Source organism: Meriones unguiculatus, chromosome 16, assembly GCF_030254825.1.
Source record: "Meriones unguiculatus strain TT.TT164.6M chromosome 16, Bangor_MerUng_6.1, whole genome shotgun sequence".
Taxonomy (NCBI): Eukaryota; Metazoa; Chordata; class Mammalia; order Rodentia; family Muridae; genus Meriones; species Meriones unguiculatus.
In genome coordinates, this window is record NC_083363.1 from 3538946 (window position 1) to 3560461 (window position 21516).

The window sequence follows — 21516 nt, forward strand, 5'->3', positions numbered from 1 at the left end:
ATAGAACTTAGCATGGCAGCCTACATGGCAGAGACACCCCATGGATCAGGCCCGCCCCGGGCACGGGGAAAGGGAACCCTGACCAGGCAGGACCACACTTGCAGAAAGCCGCCAGCGGGACCTGCACCTTGCCCTCTGTTAGAACATCCCTGTTGCTGGCAAACACCCTGCTCCTCTGTGCCCTCCGCAAGCTGCCAGCTCCCTCCCACCCTGCCTCAGGGCTGGCATTGAGAGGGCAGTGCCCGCTCCTGCCCAGAGACCCCCTGAAGCTCACCTGTCCATGCTGTGGGGGACAGCGGCACAGCAGAGGGAGATGAAGTCTGGCCTATGGTGGCGCCAAGCAACTCTTTGTTGTGGGGACTATTATGGGCTGTTGAATAGCATCCCTGGCCTCCACCCAATAGACTCCACAGGCTCCCACTTACTACGACAACCAATAGTATCTCCAAAAAAGAACCAGTGGCTGCGTATGGTGGCCATACCTTTAATCCCAGCATTAGGGAGGCAGAGGCAGGCAGATTTCTATGAGTTCAAGGACAGCCTGGTCTACATAGTGAGTTCCAGAGTAGCCAGGACTACACAGAGAAACCCTATCTCAACAACAGATGAGACCAGTGTTCTTAAAAACATCCCGAGTGTTCCAGAGAGAAAGAGTCCTCAAGTCTTGGGTTCAAATCCCAGCTCTGCCCATGCTACAGGATGGGTGCTTCAATGGCAGAGCGGCTAGGAGGCCGAACAAGGAGCCTGGCAGGGGCTGAAATCGGCTGCATGGGTCAGCCAGCAGCTAAGGTCATTTTGTGCTCATTGTGGCTCAGTGTGGCTGAGGTAGTGTGGAATTTTCCACTGCCTGGGCCAGCTGGGCCCCAAGGAGAAGAGAGGACACTGAGTGTGACCTTCAGCAAGTGACAAAAGTGTGATGGAGGGGCTGACTCCTGGGTCCTTCCCGGCCTGTCAACTCAACGGAGGTTCTCACGGAGCAGAACCCGGCAACGAGGCGGCCCTGGGAGCCATCTCTCCGTCTGTGAGTCCTGCCAAGTCAGGCCATTACCAGGACACTGACATTGTGCCTCGCTCTGCAAGACTCCTACCAAGATGACTGTGGCTTTCGCCCCAGAAGAAGGGGTAAGTGCGAGGCAAAAAGGAGGAGAGGCAGGACAGAGCAAGGGGGCCCAGCCCTAGCTGCTGGCCCTGTGCTGGCCACACCCAAGCATGCTGCCAGCAGACCCCTCCTCCAAGGCAGGGGAAAAAGGTCCAGGAGAGGAGAGGCGCGGGGTGGACAGGTGAGAGGCACGTTTCCTGACGTGCGCCTCACACGCCCCACACCCCAAAGCAGCTGAACCCAAAGCCAGGGGACAATTCCAGGTCTGCAGTCTAGTTCCACCACACTGGAGGCCCCCGCGTGCGGGAGTTTACGGGCAAACAAAGAAGCAGGACGAGAGGGAACAGAAGGGTGGGGAGTGGGCAGCAAACTGTGAGGGGTGAGGGGCCTACCTCGCACGGACATCCTCTTGGGGAGAATGGTGACAGCACCCTCGGCCACCTCCTCCAGGCGCAGCACGGGGGCACTCTTGGAGCCCCAGCTGTCGGAGCCCATCCAGAAGAAGTGGCCGGTCTGGTTGGCCCTGCGCGCCGCCTCCAGCACCCTCCTGTGGGGACACAGCAGCCCAGCCCCGCCGTGTACGGCTACCCAGCTGCCCGGCCTCCGCCGTGTATGGCTACCCAGCTGCCCGGCCTCCGCCGTGTATGGCTACCCAGCTGCCCGGCCTCCGCCATGTATGGCTACCCAGCTGCCCAGCCTCCGCGCCTACATCTACACTAGGATGCTCCAGCCATGCTCTGTAGCCCACTGAAGATACACCCACACCCCTCATAGGCCACGCCCACCCCAGGCTGTAGCTGAGCCCCTCGCCCCCTACTCACAAGCCTACAGTTGCCTCTGCCAGCACTCCAAGCTTGTAGCTCTCCCCACTGGCCTATGGCTCTCTATGTCTCTACAGTGACCTCTCTTGTCCAGGCCTGTCTGCATGGGCCCACATCTGCTCCCTGCAAAGACCACCGTGTCTCCTTAAATCCATATCTGCCCCACTTGGGCTCCAGATGATGTCTGCCAGGCCCTGTCCTCTCAGAGGCATGCCCTCCGGGCAGCAGGCCACCCCACACCAAGGCCATCTTCATATGGATGCCCACAGGGAACCCGCCCAGCCACCCCCTCCTACGACAGGCAGACGGCAAGCCCTTCCTCAGCTATTCCAGAGGGGGGTGTCTCCAAGGCTGCCTCTCTTAGGGGGCCTTGGTCAAAGGGCATGGGCCAAGCCCACCACAGGGCTGGAGAGACCACTGGTCTGGCCCGCAAGCCCAGCTCCTATAAGGCGGCAAGGGGAAGACCCTGCTCCCTTGGAACTAGGGCTGAGAAGGAGTCAGAAACTCGTAAGTGGAAAACAGGAACCCCAAGGACTGTTCCTATCTTTCTATGGTAAGGACCAGAGTATAGGTCCAGGGTCCCAGGGAGACTGGGCCTAGGCGGGTAGCAGCCTAGGGAAGGGTAGGGACCCATAACCCACCTCTATGCCAGCCTGCGGTCACCCTGAGGCCCTGCTCTTGTCTCTCTGCCAACCTCTGGCCCCTTAGCAGGCCACCACCCACCTTGGGCCGCCACTAATGGCAGATGGGGCGGCTCACGAACCACAGCCTCAATCCTATTACTGCTTCCTGTGTCTCAGAAGCCAGGAGGGGCAGAGCTAGCATCCCACATCCAGCCAGCCACCTGCATTTATTTTTACCTCCGTCCGCTTCGGAAAACACAGTGGATTTCCAGAAACAGCTGCACTCCCGCCAGGCTGCCCGAGAGAGTTCCACCCAGCCCCTCCCTAGGAATGAGGACCCAGACCTCCACCCTCCCTCTCAGTGGGGGGGGAGGGTATTTGAGCTGGGGTACCCTCAGAAGCAGTGGGCCCAAAGTGGAAGGCACAACTGGCTGTGGGCCTGGCTCTAGGTGAGTGAGAGAGGAGCCAGGGGGCAAAGGGATGGCTCAGTAATTAGACACTGGGTATCTGGGGCACCTGTGAGCCCTGAGGGAGAGTCAGGAGCCTCTGTGCACCCTGGAGGGGGTCCCCGTGAGTCTGGATCTGCTTGGAACCCCTGCCGGCCTGGGCCCTCTCTCCTCCATCCCTGCAGTACCCTTGGGGCTTCTCTGAGGCCGCAGCTCAGAACTCCAGGGCAGGGTGTGGGAAAGGGTTAAAGAGGGACATGAGGCCAGTACTGGACTTAGAAGGCTACGGGGGCTGTGGAAGCAGTCCCACCCTGGCTCTGCTCAGACGTGGGGTTCTCTCCCAGGGAAACCTTGGGGACCTGACACTTGGGTTTCTGGAAGGTAAATCATCTGAGCAAGAGAAAGGAGGCAAGCTGGGACTGGTCTGTGGGATGGTCCACAGAGGGCCTTTGAGCTCGTGACCTGTGACCCCTGTGCAGGCAGACACACAGAGGGTCTGGTGGGGGCTCCATGGACCTTGCATTCAAGAGCCACAAGAGTCTGGGGTCCAGGATGAAGGCTCTCCCACAGCGAGAGCACTCCCAAGCCCTGTGCCCTGAGCTCACCAGAAACAGAGGCGAGGCTGAGCCGTGGCTGCTGTCACTGAGCAACTACATCATGCCAGGCCCTGCCTTCAGCACCTTCCTACGTTTGCCCCCCAAACACTACTGGTCAGGAATGGTTTTGTTAAACAGCAAGGAGGCTCAGAGAGGTCAAGACACTGGGCTGAGGCCAGCCCTCCAGCGGGTGAGATCAGAACTGTGCAGCATGGCCTCCAGTCCCGAGCCTTTCTCCTGCATGTGTCCTGCTTGCCGTCCTTGGCTGGCGGAATGGATGTAGGAGGCGGAGTGGGGAGGGCCCCACTGTAGCAGCTGGCTCTAGCCTGGAAGCCCCTTGCATGCTGCCATCTCCCGGAGGGAAGGCCTCCAGCGGACACGCTTGGGACACTTTGCCACGGCCGCCCTACCTGATGTCATCCTCATTGGCAAAGATGATGATGGCCCTGGCGTTGGATGTTTCCAGGAGACGTCTGATGATCTTGTCAAACTCCCCAGACTTAGGTTCCCGGGGGATCTTCACTGACTGGGCAATGCACACGCCGCCTGTGGAGAGGCCCGTCCATTGTCCATCAGCCTGGGCATCAAGCCTGAACTTCCCACTTCCCAGCACACCCCGGGAGGCTGTGGCCAGGCTCCCGCGCTCGGCCCCCAGCGCACCACATCAGGATCACAAACACCCTGGGGGTGACGCTTCAGGATTCCGTGCCTCAGTTTCCCTACTTGAGGCGAGCGAGAGCCAGACTGCCTATTCAAAGTCTCAGTTTTCCCAGTTACGGCTGGGTAACCTTAAGGCAGTCACTCAACCTTTCTGTGTCTCAAACATCGCATTTATAGAATGGAGACAGCAAGGCGACCTAGTTCATGGCTTCTTGTGGAATCTGTGAGTCAGCGTGAAAAGAAAAAACCGCTGTCTGGTGCGCAGCAAGTACCTGGAGCACTGGCTATTTTTATCAGCATCACCTCAGAAGGTTCTTTGAAGGATTAAATCTGAGAGTGGCCATCCTGGCAACTGTGTCCCAACACCCATGTCCACAGAGACCCTGCACACCAGAGGTCCTGGGGGAGGGCTGCGTGTGGGCCTGCTGGGTGGGCCAGGGGGAGCACGGTGTCCCACAATGCGCAATGCACCCAAGCCTTGTGGCCATGGAGACAGCAGGGAGCACATTGAAGCCAGACAGGGCCCAGTGGCTCCTGTGACCGGCCTCTCGGATGAGCACGGGCACAAGCCGCGCCAGTCACACACTCGTAGCCCGCCTGTGCCCCTGCCGTGGAGAGCAGGACCAGCAGGGAGCACCACTGCACAGGGTACAGCCCCTGGAGGGAGGCCCTCGGTGGGACCTCCGCCCCCCTATCGGTCCCGCTCAGAACAGCACCCCCCTCAGCCCAGCCCTCTCTTCAGTCATAGCCAGTTCCACTCCTGCTCCCCGGTGTCCCTCGCCTTCCACCTGGCCTCTCCTCCCAGATGCAACGTCCTCAGGCACTCACTACCTCTGCCTGGTGCTCAGGGCATGTGGCAGACAGGAATCCCACTGGAGGCCCCGAGGCGGCAGCTCCTGGAGGCCACCTCAGGAGAGGTGCAGAGCAGAGCGTGAGTCGGCAGGAGGCGGCGGGCCAGATGGCGAAACATCCACAAGGGACTGATGGGGGGGGGTTTCAGCAAGGCCCAAGTGTGTACACACACACACACACACACACACACACACACAGAAGGGGCAGGGGAGAACTTTAGGTCACTCCTAGATACATAGCAAGGCCCAAACACGAGGCAGAGCAGGGCCTAGGAGAACTCAGGACAAGGGAAGCAGGCTCAGGGCCCCTGGTCAAGGCCTTTGCCCCTTCCAGGCGCAGACCACACTATAGACAGCTGGGGACTGGAGTGCTGCCCTCACTGGCTGGGGGCATTTTAGCAATGGCGGTCCTCGGCTCCTGCCAACCCGCCATATGGTCTCCTCCAGTTAGAAAATGGGCCAATGGAGACGTGTCTCTGTTCCCATCTGGGAAAGCAGATGGACAGGAGGAAGAGGCTGGCCCAGGCAGTGGGGGTGGGCCACCTGGCTCAAGCAGGGAGTGGAAGCGAGAGTTTATCTTATCGCTCTCCAGCTGGGAGAAAGCGTGAGGTTAGGTCACACTCCTGGGCCAGCACATGCTCCTGTCTCGTACTGCACGCTTCACTTTGCTGGAGAGAGGTCTAGGCGGCCGTGGCGCAGCGAGGGGGTGTCGGTCACAGGAACCCAGGGCTGCGAGTGGCCTTGGAGGGGTGGTACTCATGGAGTGACCCACGTGAGCCGACTGTGACCTAACAACGGCCACGTGTGGTGACTCCTCTGAGGACTCACCACAGATGGGGAAACTGAGGCCCGCAGCGGTGGAGTGGCTCCCCAGCCTATGGAGATGGCTAGGTGAGGTTTAAACCCAGACCAGTGGGCTGTGGGGCCACCTGGTAGCCCATCCGGTGTGTAGCGGGGAGCCGGCTGTGGAGATGGGGTATCTGAGCACAGGGCGTGGGCATGCCTCGGCATGGACTTGAGTGAGCGCTCACTGTGCCACTGCATCACAAGACAGCACGTGCCCGTGGTGCTGTGACTTCACGGCCCACAGTCAACATGGCTACCGAGGGAGTGGGGACAGAGAGCTGCCTCCTAGGGTCTCCTTCGGGGCCATGGCTCCTAGGAGTGCTGTGGTTCCCTGTCACAGCTAGAGAGAACCAGAGTGGCCCCAAGGCCCAGCACTGATTGCGTACCCACCTTGCGCTGGGCACTGGCCAGGCATGGTCTCCACGAGTCCACATACCCAACCCCAGGGCGAATAATAATAATATCCCCACCTGGCAGACGGGGAAACTGAGGCTCAGAGCTGCCAAACAACCTAGCAGAGGTTATGGGAAGTGAGGCTACAGTCCTACTCAGTGCCCAGGGCCTCCATCAGACCAAGGTCCTCTCCTGAAGGCCTCCTTACAAGGAAAGCCCTCCCCTCCACAGCTGCCCCAAAGTGGGCGGAGGTCAGACACGTGTGTGCACACAGGAGTACGCACACCAGACTCTGTGCACAATCGCACAGCCTTCCTTTGACCACAAACACACCTGGCCACAGACCACACTGCATGGGGTCCCTGTGTCCGGCCCCTGCCCCCATCACTGTGGCACACTCTCACGCTCCCTTCCACAGCCTCAGGCTCTCCGTGGACTTGTCCACACTGAGGAATAGGGCAATAGAAGCTGGCAGACAGACAAGACACAAGCAATCCCCAGGCTCTGGGCAGACACAGGACTGCAGGAATCTGAGCCCCCCCTTCCTGCCCAGGCCCTCCTGGGTCTCCTCCAGTGATCCCTCAGGTCATTCCACAGACCCTATCCAACCTCCTCCTAGGAACCCAGCTGCCATGTGCCAGCCGCAAGCCTGTGTCCTAGACAAGCCAGGGCTTGTGTGCTGGCCAGAGGACACCACAGCCTCTCACCAGAGAGACCACTGATGACATGCACCCCCTGAGCCCTGAGGCCCCAGCAGAACAGAGGGTCTGAGGCCAGAGAGAGACTGTGCCTTACCTGTGGACACACAAAAGCAGGAGGAAGCCTCCTTCATGTGCTGTGCAGGCCACTGCCTGCTGTCCTCTGACCGCCTGGGGCTGGGGTCCCACCTCCCACACCTGCCCAGGCTCCTCCCACACCTGCCCAGGCTCCTCCCACACCTACCCAGGCTCCTCCCTACCTGCCCAGGCTCCTCCCTACTTTCTCAGGCTCCTCCCTACTTCTCAGGCTCCTCCCCAACTGCCCGTGCTCCTCCCCACCTGCCCAGGCTCCTCCCCACCTGAGCAGGTTCCTCCCTATTTCTCAGGCTCCTCCCCATCTGTCCAGGCTCCTCCCTACCTGAGCAGGTTCCTCCCCACCTGAGCAGGTTCCTCCCTATCTCTCAGGTCCTCCTCAGCCTCACAGGGGCTGCCTCAATTTCTCACAGCCCACCTAGCAGCCTGTGGGCTCCTCCTCTTCTTATCTTTTTCCTTTTCTGAAAAATGGTTTCAAATGTAAAACGACAGGAAAAAAATAATGAAAAGACAAACCCTAGGAAGTCAAGTGGAAAAAACCTATATTGCTGCAGAATATGGCAGACTGCAGAGGGGAGAGCACAGGAGGGGGTCCCCTCAACCCCACCCCCCACCCCACCCCCAGGCCACGCTAGGCTCCCTGCAGGAAGGGAAGTAGTAGGGTCACACACACCACACCACACCACACCACACCAGCTTCTCTTCCCTCCTCCTTTCCTAAGCCAGGCATCAGCAACCTCAGCCTCAAACCTGCTCCCAGGAAGAGAGGTGGAAAAGAGCCCCTCAGAGGGTGGGTAGCTGACAGGGGTCTGCCGTGGGGCGGGGCCACGCCCTGGGGGCTGAGCTCTGACAGTAGAGTTTGATTAGCACAGCTGGGGAGAGAGAGCCAGGCTTGGCTCCCCCTGGACCCGGCCCTCCACAGAGCTCCAGGCCTGGCCGGGCGTGGCTCACTCAGGCCTGGCTCCCGTCATCACTCTGCCTGTTCCTGCCCCCAACTTCCTCTCCACTCAGAGTCCAGCCTGCCCTCACCCTACTTAGCCCTGGTGAGTCCACTCCCCGCACACATGTACACTCGCCAACAAGCATGCCGTCCAGTTGCCTGCTCCGGTTCACAGCCGCTCCCTCATGGCAGGCCTCCAGGGTCTGCCTGACCCCGCCTACAGCAGGCCTCTGGGCATGCTGGCCCCCAAGCCCAGAGAACCCTGTCCCGCCCGGCCCTCCGGGCTCTCTCCAGGACACGTGCTGGGGCCCACCGGGGATAAGCAGCTGTCCTGTGGTGGCTAAAGGAACAAGGGACGGTCTGTAAAGGACATGGGGGGGGGGCAAGGTGACAGAGGCTCCGGAGGGATGTTCTGCAAACGCCCCTCTCCAGGTGTCTATGCCTGCAGAGCCTGCTGTGATTTTCTGTCGTTGCTGCTGCCACCTCGTCCTGCACAGGCTCTGGGCCCCCTGGGGTGCCTGATGTCCCCTCATGCTGGGAACAGTCCCCATGAGGTCTAGACCCGCTTGTAGAGACAGCCACCCGGGGACATCCTTCAGCCCTGCCTTCTGCTCGGTTCACTTTCTCTGCCCAGTTCCATTCTCCTGCAGCACGAACAGGAAGCAGGCAACAGGACAGCTAGGGGACGCTCGCTTGTCACCTGCCTGCCCCAAAGCTCGCTGTGACACAGCCAGGCCAGAGAGGGGCTTGTGGCACCCTCTCTTCCTATGGCAGGTGGGCAGTGTGCCACCAACAGAGAGACTTGAGGTCCCAGCGGACCCAGGTTTGCGCAGAGCGAGAACACACTCCCTGTACTCAGCGACTGCTTGTGGCAGGACACAAAGGTGGCATTGCCGCTTGGGCAGAGGGTGAGACGGAACTCATCCCTCAGCTGTGTCCGCTCTGGGGTCCTCAGCTCTGGAGACCGGGGTCGGGGCTCAGTGAAAGCCATATTCTTGAAACATGGCCCTGGGTGGTCTCCCGGCTTTGGCTTGGAAGCACAGGATGGGGGCGGGGGAGGGGGAGGCTGTCCAAGGCGATGGCAGCACCAGCACTCAACATGCTGCTAATAGTCCTACACTCCAGGACCTCAGAGAGGCAGACCCACAGCGCCTCACCGCACCGGGACCTTTACGTGGCCACACGCCCTACACAGCCACACCCTGGCCGGTCCACAGTTGTGCAAGCTCACGCAGGAAGCGCACAGCGACACAAGTGCAGGCACCCCAGCCATCACCACTGCCACAGCCTCCGCACACCACACAGCTGTAAGCACTGCCAAGAGATGGGCTCAGCCCACCAGGCCACACGGCTGTGCCCATAAGGACCTCAAATGTGGCCCCAAGAACGGACCCCTATTCTCGTACAACACACAACACATACCCAGACCCTGACAACAAACCGTCACGTGTGCTCCACAGGTGCACACGTCCCTAGCCAGTCAGGCAATCAGCCTGCCGACCCTGGCTATGCCCTCTCCCCAACGGCTTCCCCACGTCTCCCACGCTCTCCTTCCTGCACCCTCCCTCAGGCCTGCGCCTTTCCCCGTGGAGAAGGTCCGCTCACTGAGCGACCACGGTGGACCATCTGTGTCACGTTAGCTGCTGGGAAACCTCACACACTCCCAGGGTCTGCTGGAGCCTGCCCGCACGACGCACAGAGCCCGGCCTTCCCTTGGCCAAGGGCTTTGCACTTGGCAGGGAGCATCGCTGGGCTGCTGCACGGTGCCCAGGAACTAAAAAGCAAAGCCCTCATCTTCACTGTCCCCTCTCTTGGCCCTGAGCCCTGTCCCTGGGGGGCTGGGGATGCACAGCTAGGCAGAAAGGATTTCAGGCACGAGAGAGCAGGGGGACGCTGTGACACAGGAGGCCACAGAGAGTCCTGGTCCCACCTCAGCCACCCACTGTCTCCCACCAACGGCCAACTCGGCCATCAGGAAGGATGGTATACATACCCACCCCGGGCAGGCCAGGTGCCGAGGACACACAGACCCCAGGGCAAGCTCTGCTGTCCCTGGCCAGCCGAACCTGCAGCACGGCTCAGGGTTTCATTATTCATGGTGCCGGGCTCTTGCGAGGAAATCCAGAGTGATTGCTGTAATATCTTAACACAGATGCGTTTAGGCAAAACACCTTCGAAGCCAGGCAGCCAGAAAAACATAGAAGAGGGAAGAGCTGGAGGCCGGTGGCGAGGGGGAGGCCAAGAGGACAGGGGAGAAGCAAAAGCACGGTGGGGACCCTGTCCAGCCTCCACTTGCATCCTCTCGGTAGCATGACTGTCGATGGAGGAAATCCACCTGTTCCCCAGATTCGCTTCACAGCCGGCTGGAGGTCCCCCCACACTCATAGTGACTGAGTGCAGGTACCTGTGGGACAGGAGGGCCCTGAGGATAAATGGACCCTCAGTGTCCTCTCCATCAGCCATACCCAAGTGTGCCTGTTCTCTCTCCTCCTCCTTTCTGCTTCTGCCCCCAGAAACAGGCCGACAACGGGCTGGCTGCACAAGGGCTCTGCAGCACCCCACCGCACCCCAGCTTTTTAACCAGGACCGCCTCCTCCAGGGTAGGCAACGCCGCTATCATGGACCTGAGGCTAGCAGCAGCTGCCCCCTTCCTGTCTGCCCGGCCATGCGGCCTCTGGGTCTGACTCCCCTGCCCCACCTCACCCCAGATCCAGGTGGTGGCCCAGTCCTGCCTCTCTACTCTGACCGCCCCTTCTTTGTGCTGTGTAACTTGTCTGCCTCAGGGAGAGGGCTGAGCCCGGGGACCAGGGTTCAAGCCCGCTTCTTAGCTGTGTAATGTTGGACAAGATACTGAATCCTCCCTGTGTTTTGCCCACCACAAGTGTGAAGAACGGGACATAGGCAAGTGTGGTGGCACCCACCTATAATCCTAGCAATTTAAAGCCAACCAGGGTCCTGCACGGTACAACTCTATCAAGAAAAGAAAAAGAAAAGATTGAGCAAACAAACATAGGTAAAGGGCATAAGGTAAGGCTATGCACAAATGCAGCAAAACTGCCCATGTCGTCCTGAGGTCAGCTTCCCTCCAGGAGACTCAAGAGATGTATCTGCCTCCCTTCCGACTCCCCAGGTCCCAGCAGAGCTCAGTTAATACTGGTTCAACAGGTCTTATTCTCCAGCTGCTGTCTAGGAGATGGGCTGGTGCTGGAAATTCCTGAGTGGGGAGACTCAGGGTGCCCCTGGCCTGCCCCCCACCCCCCATAGGAGCACCATTCAGGCAGGAGAGAGCAGAGGGGTTAGGGGCTAGCAGCAGCGAGCCTGTGGTTTGGCCAGAGCAGGGAGGGCCGCTGCAGACCAGGGATGAAATATTTAGAAGCCCACATCCCCGGGAAGTGGAAACTGACAAGCAAAATGAAATGTTGAGATGTAATTACGCAGGCAGCCCAAGCATGTCTCGCTGCAGGCAGCTCAGCCCCTGAGTCTATCACACCAGCCCCTGGTAAGGAGGCCCTCTGGGGCCCTCCCAGACAGCCCCACCCTCTCTACACACCGGGCTAGCAAAGGGCATGACTGCTGAGCAACAGAGCCAAGGCCAGGGCAGACCCTGAGCCCAGTCATTGTCAGCTTCCTGGCAGGAAATGAAGCTGTTGACCCATGCCGCAGAAAGGAAACCATCAGCTAGCCTTGGTGGGCGGCTGTGAGGGTGATGCCAGCCCAAAGCAGAAGCCAGCCTGACTCAACTTGGGGGAGGGGGAGGGCTGGGACAAGGAGACCCGGCTGCCTGGGGCCCTGGTTAATGAAAGCTGATGAACCTGGGCAGAAACTGATCCAGCAGAATTGGAGACCCTGCAGCTGTTGGGAGAAGGCTGGGAGTCGCAAACCTAGCCACTGGCCCTGGGAGGGGAGTCCTGCTAGTTAGAGAGGGAGGGGCTTCAAGCTTCAGTCATAGAGCAGTGAGGTCCCTCCTAAATGCCCGCCCTGCTGGGCAGCCTGAGTTGGGTCAGCTACCTCATATCAGGCCAGCACAAGCTATGGTACTAGGGACTTTCCCGGGATCTAGTACCAAATATTGGAGATCCAAGCCATGATCATCGCTCACGCCTCTAAGAACACCTGGAGCAGGATGGGACTATCCAGCCTCGAGGAGCTCCTTTCTGATCCAAACCAGAGTGCACAGGAGGACTTCAGTTTGCCCCAGGCTGACCAGCATGAGCCAGGAACGCACACTCAGTGCCCAAGACCTTCACCAGGCTGCCTCGGGAGCTCAGATGGTACCCCAGGCAGACCCAGCCAGCTGATCACTCAAGCCCCAACTCCTGTGCACCCTTCTCACAGACCGCATGACCCAGCTGGCTCCTACTACTCTCCAGGACTCTCAGGGTACTCCCCTCCCCACTCAGAGACTCCAAAGTCTCATCTAGGAGGCTGGCAGGACACCCCAGCCCCCACTTACTGATCCCACCCATGAAGAGCATGGCTGGCCAAGAGCCCCATCACTACAGCTCAGCCATCCCTGAAGGGCAGGGGGCTGCAGCACAAGCACGCTCAGATGGCAGGCCCACAACTGCACTGTAGCTGGACGGTGGCCCAGGAGCCCGTCCCCTTCTCCAGCCCCTCCCCCACTCTTCCTGCGCTCCCTACTCAGTCACTCTCTGTCTTCGCCTCTTCAGTCTCCTCTCACCCCGTTAGCCCTTCACAACCACTCTTCTGAAACAGCTAACCTCACCCTACGCTGCCTCACTGGCCCCTCCCAATCAGCTCACAACCTGGGGGTCAGGACCATTTCACAGATGAGGAAACTGATCCTGCCTGGCTGCCTCTGCCTGTGTGGCTCTGACTTAGATCCTTCCTCCTCACCCCTCTTCCCTCTCCTCCATTTCCTCTATTCCCCATCTTCTAGGTGACAAGTAAGTCATCCCGCCCCTGTCCCCACATCCCTAAGTCTGTGGCACAGGCCAGGCAGGAAGTCCTCTGAAGTGTCAAGGGCCTCTGAGCCTTCTCTAGCCCTCCTGCTCCCCTCCCACTCCCCTTTCCTCTCCCCTGCTTGTCACCTCGCCCTGCTGCTTCCTACACCCAAGGCTTCCCTTGGGTCCCAGGGCATCGTTAACTTCCTTCTGGCTTGTTAAAAATTTGCATAGAATTTGCATAGAATAGCCGCGTGATCTTTCTGTCTATAGCAAAACAGAGCCAGATGGAGCACCCTGAGTCAAGGAGGGTAGAGACCCAGGAAGGGGAGAACCCCGAGTCTGGGAGGAAAGTGCTCACCCTGTGTGGGTGTGCCCAGAGGGGTCCTGTACCCTCCCAACCTCACTGGGCCTCGGGGAGCCTGGTTTGCCTGCTCTGAGCATTTTCCCACCAACCGGTGAAAACTCGAAGCCCCTCCACTTCAGAGAAACCAGGAGCCCAAAAGAACCAGTGGCCCATTCACGCAGGAAGAGCCCGGGCAGGCCCGGCCCACACACTCTGCCGGAGTGCCTGCTCCATCTGGCCCGCTTCTGGAAGGGATGTGGCCTTCTGAAGACAGCGAGTCCAGAGTACCCTCTGGGCCAGGCCCAACCCTGGCCTGGTCTCCTAAAGGAAGCTCTTTCCTGCCCTCTGGAAAGAGCTTCTTTCCTCTCCCAGCCTGTGCCTGCAGCCCCACCAGCCCTGCTCACTCTGCCCAGCCCCCCCAGACTGTGCCCACAGCTTCCCAGCCTGTGCCCGCAGCCCCACAAGCCCTGCTCACTGCCCAGACCCCCAGGCTGTGCCCGCAGCCCCACCACTGACTGCGGGAGACAAGCGCTCCAGCCCTTTCATCTCGGCTTCCTAGCTGCAGCCTGACCTGCCTGGTCACAGCAGTGTCCAGGAATAAATGTGTTTGGGTAAGAAAGAAACTGGTAACAGAGCAGAGGGGAAGGGCCTGCCCCTCACAGATGCTTGGCTGGCACAGCCTCTGCAGCTGGCGGCAGGCTGCAGCCGCCCTGCTGCCCAGAGTTCCCGGGCAGCGCCAGCCTGGCCTGCATGCCGCTCTCCGTGGTGCTGAAGCTTGGCCTGGCTCAACAGCCTCTGCCTGCCCACGCGAACTCAGGACCAGTCTGTGAGCTCACGACCAGAACCCTGGTCCGAACCCTCATCTCTTAGAAAAACATACTGGGGTGTGTGTTAGGGTTTGGATATGTATGTGTGTCTGTGTATGTGTGTGAGAATGTATATGTGTAAGAGTGTGTGTGTATGTCTGTGTGGTGTGTGTGTGTGTGTGTGGTGTGTATGCGTGCGCATGCACACGTGTGTGTGATATGCAGTGCACACAGCCAGAGATGGCATCTTCTGCCCTTCCCAGGTGCCCTGGCCTGCCTCACTGAGCCTGCAGTGGGCTGGCCGCAGCTTGCCCAGTGACCTTCGTGCCTCACTCCTTCCTCAGTGTGCGTGAGAGGCCCGTGCTGCCACACTCAACTCTGCCTGTTTCCCATTACACACTGCGCCCTCTCTCTCTCAGGCCCCAGCCTACAACCAGACAGAGTGAGCCCAGTGGCCTTGAACACCTTCCCACCCCTGCTCATGGCCTCAGCAGCTCGGGCCACACTGCCTCCAGGCGGCCAGAGGCCCCACATGACAGCCTCTTCTTGCTCATCCCGCTTCCCCATCATGGCTGTCCCCAAACGCCAGCCTGGATCTACTATGGGGCCTTGGCATTTGCTCGCCTCACAAACTCGCCCTACCCAAAATGACCCTTGCCTGTGGCAGGCCCCATCCACACTGTACCCACATACACTGGAGAACCCCTCGTGGCAGGGTATGCCAGCTGCTGCCCAGGATCACACTGACAAGACTGGTGACTTTGTCTTGCAGGTGGCCTCTGGCCTCTGCATGAACTGACCAAGCCCTGGGGTCTGATCAGAGCCCAGCGGGTGTACTCAGCACCCTGACTTGATGACTGGTACCCAGAAGACATTCTACAGATGAATGGAGTACACCAAGGGCGGGCTGAAGTAAGAAGAAAGGGAACACTACTGCCCCCTTGTCATCTGTGTCTCCCTGGAGTAGGTGCTGTGACACCCAACCTCTGAGCCCCAAGAGTTCCAAGAGCATAAGGGGACCCCACGGGATATTGTCACCAAGTCTCTCTCCCCCCGCCCTTCCCTCCCTACACACACACACACACACACACACACACACACACACACACACGACTTCCACAGGGCCTGTATAGGGGCTAAGGCTAGGCCTGGTACCCAGGGGCTTCCATTACAACTGTCAGTGAGCCCTGTCTGGAAGTGACTGTGTGGGGTAGAGCTTGGGGAGTCTCAGAAGTGTAGAACAGGCCGAGTCTGTTCACGCTCAAGTGCTCTGGAGGGGAAGTCTGGGAATGGACAGAACAAGGCAAAATGGCTTAGGTAGCCACACATGAACAAGGAGGCAGGCACGGCCCCTCACTGCTCCTACGAGCAAAGGACTAGAGGATCTGGGCGTGAGGCGTGACTAGAGTCTCAGAGGTGTACACAGGGCAGGAGTGCTGGCACAGTACAGTGCCAGGCCTAGAGCAGGCCCGGGGAAGCCTGGCAAAGAAACTGTGGCTACAGGCTCCTCCCCAGGGACAATGGTTCAAGCTTTGCCACGACTCTAGAACGGGGGCCACAGGAGGAAGCAGCCAGAGTATACGGGCACAGACGAGGCAGCCAATGAGATGGGCCTGAGGCTGTGTCAGCTGTTCTTGGACAAGCAGAAACCACTGGGTGGGGGGGACCCTCCCAGTTCTGGGCGTGCCTGGAAGAGTCCCCCAATATGCTTTTGGGGAAAGATGATGAAATGAAAGACTTTGGGGTTCAAACACCTGCGGAAATGATAGGAGGGTGCTGAGGGACCCTGAACTGCAGGGGTGCCTGGGTCTGTGGCCAAGGGTCGTGGGGGACCTGGCCTGAGGAGGGGCGTGACAGGCAGAACTCCACCCTGCGCCAGCACCTTCACATCCGTGAAAAAGCTAAGGCTCGGAGAGGGACTGCTTGGTGTGACAGGCTCGGGGTCACACCAGCACCCGGCAGCCAGGTCTAGAAGTCAGCGTGACTCAGAGGCATCCAACCTCGTGGCGCTTTTGGGGGGCGGGGTGTGTGCTCCCTGTTCACCTTCCTGTTAGACGAACAGGGGAGCTGAGATCTCAGGCCCAGAGTAGCCCCTCATGGATTCCAGCCCAGCCTCCTGCCACAGCGCCTGGGAGCTGGATTTCCCAGGCCAAAGCCCCAATGGGGCTGCAGTGGGCGATGGGGATTCTTTACAGCCCAAAACATCTTCAGGCACGTCCCTTGGAATATGTGCACAGCTTCCTGTGAAGGGCAGGAGGCAGCATGGCAGAGCAGGATGGCCCAACAAATGACACCTTCCTCTTGCTGCTGTCAAGGTAACTCATCAGAGGCCAACGGAGAGAGACAGGGAAAGTGACAACATGCGCCATGCGCTCTCTCTCTCTCCCTCTCTCTCTCTCTCTCTGTCTCTCTCTCTCTCTCTCTCTCTCTCACACACACACACACACACACACACACACACCAGGGCCTGACTAGCCCTAGGAACTCACCAACCTGAGCGGTGTCAACACCCTGCCACAGGCCAGAGCATCCGAGAAATCAGAGCAGACAGGCAAAGTCCCCGAGGCAGGCCGTGCAAGCACGGGGGTTCATCTTCGTCACACAGGATTGACCTGGCCATCACTAGCAGTCATATTAATGCCAGCACCTTGCCAATCCCCTGCCTGGCAGAGACATCGGCTGGGGCCTGGTGGACCTCGCCACTCAGCAGGGCCACTCATAGTGGTCCACTGGCAGTGCCAGGCCCCGGTTACCAAGGCTCACAGCAGCCTGTGGGCTTCTGGCACTGGAGGGGACAGGCCATGTGACAGGGCCCCTCGCCTCCTAAATTCTCCAAGAAGAGCACAGCAGGCCTGGCCTCAGGCTACTTCCCCAAGGAATGGGCAGCCAGTGGGGGTATCCAGAAAACACTGAGGCCTCAAATAGGCAGACACCCCAAGCTGAAGCCATAACTGTCCCTCCGGTCTCCCTGTGCCCCGACTAAACCTCCCAACATGGCAGCCAGGGATTGTGCCCAAGGACCTGGCAGAGCCTTCCTGAACCCAAAGATGCCCATTCTGGGCGCCCGCTCCTGCAGCCTTCAGTCCTTGCCAGCCCTCGCTGATGGGGATGGACCTGAGTCCTCTCCAGCCAGGTCCATGCACTGTATGTTTAAACAATGTGGGAAGGATTTGTAATGGTCAGTGTGGGCACAGGGTTGGGAGGTGACTGGCACAGGCTGGGCTCCATCAACCCAACCGTGGAATCCCCTCGAGTGTCAGTTAACACGTGAGGGTATCCGGGCTGACAGGGCAACAGTCTCCACCACAGGACAAAGCTCCTGTCCCACCCCCTCCAACCTGGCTGTGTGGCCTAGGGGAGGCTGCTTGCCCTCTCTGGTCTGTCCTTTCTCTTTGAAATGGCCAAGATCGCACTCATCTGAAGGACCCGGAGCCTTGTCTGGGGGAGAGGCCTGACACTCTCATCACCACCGCAGGGAGACTCCCCCGCCTGCGCCCTCCCCCTCTCCACCCACATCCCCACAAAGCCTCCCACCACCTCCCCGGTGACTTATACTTCAGAGGACAAATCAATACAATATACGGCCAAAAACATCTTTAATCTTTCTCGGGGATTAGGGTATAAGGTGCTGTGGCCTCTTTCTCCCAGTGTTCAATTCTGATTTCAATTTGGCGTGCTGAAGCACTTTCTCCCCCCTCCTCCCTCCCTCTGTCTCTCTCTCTTTCTCTTCCCCCACCAAGAGATGCCTTCCAAATCAAGTTTCATTTAGCAACAGACAGGGCTGGGCAACCGACCAAGGAGCAAGGTGTTCTTGGGGAACCAGGCGAACCGAAGGCCGTGTAGACAGCTGGACCTCAGGGGCACTGGACAGCACGGAGAGGTGTCCATGTGAGGGGAGGCCTCGCAGGAGCCAGGGCCCAGCAAGGAGCCGGCGTTCTTGCCTTTCTCAACCCAGGTCCTCTCTAAGCGTCTTTCGTTGACTCTTCATTTCCCTACACCTGATTAGGAGCTTGAAAACACAATCCCGCTCCAGCTGAGCACGCCACACACCAGCTTCTCCTGTCCCTGGCACGCCATGGACACATGTGTCCCTGTCCCACCCCAGCTGGCCATGGACCCCAGCAAGGGACAGCATGGGCAGAAACAAAGTAGGCAAGGACAGGAGGCCCTGACATTACTTGCCCTGGACTTGGGCACACCTGCCCACACCTGCCTTTCTGTACTATGCACTGTTATAAACTGCCGGGCTCTGAGTCCCTAGAGGCCGCCTAAGGCTTGGCCCCTCCTATGAATGTCGATGCTCCCCACCTAAGGCAGGGGCCACCCAGACAGCAGGTGCAACCCGGGGCCTGACACCTCCAGGCCCCTCGCTGCAGGGAACAGACACTGTGACTCTAAAGCCTCTGTCCTCCCTAAGCGCACCTCGCCCTGAGTCCTGTGGAGGACAGTTTGTGTCTTCAACAGGACGTTTGTTCAGGGCAGGAGCAGCCTCTGAGTCTACAGATGCCCACAGCACAGAGTGGCACAGGTCATGCCCCAGGAAAGAGAGAAAGATAGGAGGGAGGCTGTGGCTCCCAGTTTCTGACAAGGTCCTGACATTGCAGCCATCAAGGCGTCCAGCCCCTGGAAAGCACATGGCTGGGGAGGGGGGCCTCCCTCCTGTGTCTGCTACATAGTTAGAGACCGCACTTCCGCCCCCTGTGCTGGGCTGTGGCACCCAGGCGGTTTTCCCAGCACAATTAAAGAGCTTATCAGAGAACTGTAGCAGGATTATGCCCGCAGGGCATTGCCACCATCAACCTCCGGCCTCTCTGCAGTTTTAGGAAAAGCAATTAGAGGCCTGGGCCCTGCAGGTATAAATATACACTGGCCAAGGTCAAGAGCAGGGGCGAGCTAGAGCCCAAGGGATGAGGCTGCCCCGGGGTGCACACTCCTGGGTTCAGGGTACCCTAGGAAGCCACAGGATTCAGAGACTCCGAGCCCAGGGACCTACTTGCCACCGCTTGGACCCTCCTAACACCACCACCACCCCTCAGGACCCTACTCATCACTGGAGTCCCCATCCAGATGTTAACCCTTGTTGTGCCAGGCTTACCACTGGAACCTCCAGAGGAGCACCTGTCACAGGCGTTGGGGAGCCCAGGGACACAGGCCGCCCACCGTGGAGGGCACCCCAGCCCGCAGACTCCCTGCTTTAAGAGCCTTCTGCTGACAGTGCAGGGGGGCCCTCATCCCCACCTAAATAAAGCCCTGTAGTTTTCTCCCTCCCCGGCCCGTGGGAGGACAGCCTCCACCCAGGACAGGAACATACAGTGTCTTGGGGGTGGGATGGGGGCTCTGAGGGAGAGCCGAGAACCCAGAGACAGCAGGCCCGGCCCCACATGCTACTCACCGTTCTCCCGGGACTTCTGGATAAAGGCCTCCACGCCGCTCTCGCCGTAGCTGCCCTCCGAGGCCAGAGTGGACACGTAGTTCCACTTGAGGGCCCGGACGATATCCACCATGGCCTGGGCCTGGTACGTGTCTGAGGGCACCACACGGGAGAAGAAGTCATAGCGGCTGTTGTCACTCAAGTCAGGAGCTGTGGAGGCATAGCTGATCTGGGGGATCTAGGGGGAAGAGGGACATGCAGATGGATGGACAAATGCACAGACGGGGCAGCTGCTCCCCACCCACAGCTCTGGGACCCCGAAACCCAGAGCCACCCCTCCCCTCATCCAGGGAAGGCCCTGTGAGATGGCAGGACAGGCCCCAGATACCAAGGGAGAAGGGAGCAGTCCCACGGTGGCCACCCCTGCCTGCAGCCAGGACCCGAGGCTACTACCTCCAACAGTTCCACCTGTCTCCCTAGGAGGGGCAAGGCCTGGCCAGCAAGATACCAAGAGCTTGCCTGAGGCCCCAGGAGGACTTCAACCGGCTTCACAGGGTCTATGACTAACGGTCTCCAATGACATCCCAGATGTAAAATAGACACGAGTATGCACATGCATGGCAGGGCAGGAAGAGCTCGCCTGGAGCCTCACTTTCCAAGTCCCTCTAGTCACCAGAAGGCTTGGTCTCTATGATACAGTGGCCTCTGTCTCCTTTCTCCTGCCCAACTGGAGGACACAGCCCAGAGCTGAGGCCTCAGCTACTTCCCCAGCCCCACAGGTAGCCGGTGCAGCTTCTGAGAGGTCCTTTGTAGTTGGTCTTTGCTACTTTGTAGGTTCGTCTCTTTCCATCCTTTATTCCCCTGGCTTCACCCCTTATCACTAGATAGGAGAGAAAGAAGAATAGAGGGAAGAGAGAGAGAGGTCCCTGAAACTAATTTCTTTCTTGTTTCTCCTTTGACCAAGAATACTAAAAAACCACAACCAGGGCCTGGAGAGATGGCTCAGCGGATAAAAGCACTGGCTGCTCTTCCAGAGGTCCTGAGTTTAAATCCCAGCAACCACATGGTGGCTCACAAACCAAAACCAACCTCCATAAAGTATCAACACAACCACCAGCCCTGCCTATCAGGGTGCTAGCCTTTACATAACCTCAGAAAATTTCCCAGAATTCCAAAGGTCACCCAATCACAGAAACTTCCTGCAGCTGGCAAACCACCCTTCTGCCAGAGCAGGAGGCAAATCACAGTCAGCTGCTGCAGAGCCTGAAGCAGCCCCCAGCCCCACACCTGGGATTAGAATGAAACATAGTCTCAATATTTCTGTGTTTTTAAAGAAACCAAAATTCCAGAATTGTCACTACAATCTTTCTCTCCACTGTTTGGGTAAGGGACCTGGAGAGGCAAAGCCACCTCACAACAACTTCAGGGCACCCTAGGCCTCTGTCCCTGCCCTACCCTCCCAGCCACGGATAACACTCCCCACCCCCGAACATTAGCTACATCCTGTAGCTGTTTAAAGGCAGCCCAAAGAATAAGAAAGGAGCCATATGACCCTCCTCACAGTCCCCGCCAACACCATGGAGGCCACAGCCCCCTGCTCCCAGGGGCTTTCAGCCACCACACAGACAGGCTAGGGGGTAAGGAAGGAAAGCTCTTAAACAGGGCTGCCCTGCGCCCTGTGGGTGACCTCCACACCCGGCCTGCGCCCTGTGCCCACAGTGAGTGGCGGCACATCTCCAGACACGGTCAGAAGTCTCGGAGGAGTGATGCCGCTGAGGGCCGATGTTTGGAGATTTGTGTTGAGATGACAGAGCGGCAGAGGGCCATTTTGGCAAACGTCTTTAACCCAGCACTTGAGAGGCAGAGGCAGGTGGATCTCTGAGCTCAAGGCCAGCCAGGGCTACAGAGAGAAACCTGTGGGGGTTGGGATGCTAGAGCGAAGATGACAAGCTGGCATCGAGGCCTGCCTCGCAGGAACCTCATGGGACAGGAAGACAAACCAGCTGGCAGAGAGCTGACAATC

The 21516-nt window shown here is 59.1% G+C and overlaps 1 protein-coding gene across 2 annotated transcripts in view; it reads right to left on the bottom strand.

Annotated features, from left to right (window-relative positions):
- The window catches only part of Grm4 (glutamate metabotropic receptor 4), an 82264-nt gene that overhangs the window by 22972 nt on the left and 37776 nt on the right, over window positions 1–21516 (bottom strand). Inside the window, exons 3-5 of one of the 2 annotated variants that reach the window (XM_021630005.2) lie at window positions 19515–19731; window positions 3996–4131; window positions 1492–1646 (exon numbers count right to left, since the gene is read on the bottom strand). In XM_021630005.2, the coding sequence (XP_021485680.1) occupies window positions 1492–1646; window positions 3996–4131; window positions 19515–19731 (508 nt within the window). The remainder of the gene's footprint in view (window positions 1–1491; window positions 1647–3995; window positions 4132–19514; window positions 19732–21516) is intronic. The other variant, XM_060369144.1, reaches the window with a different exon arrangement.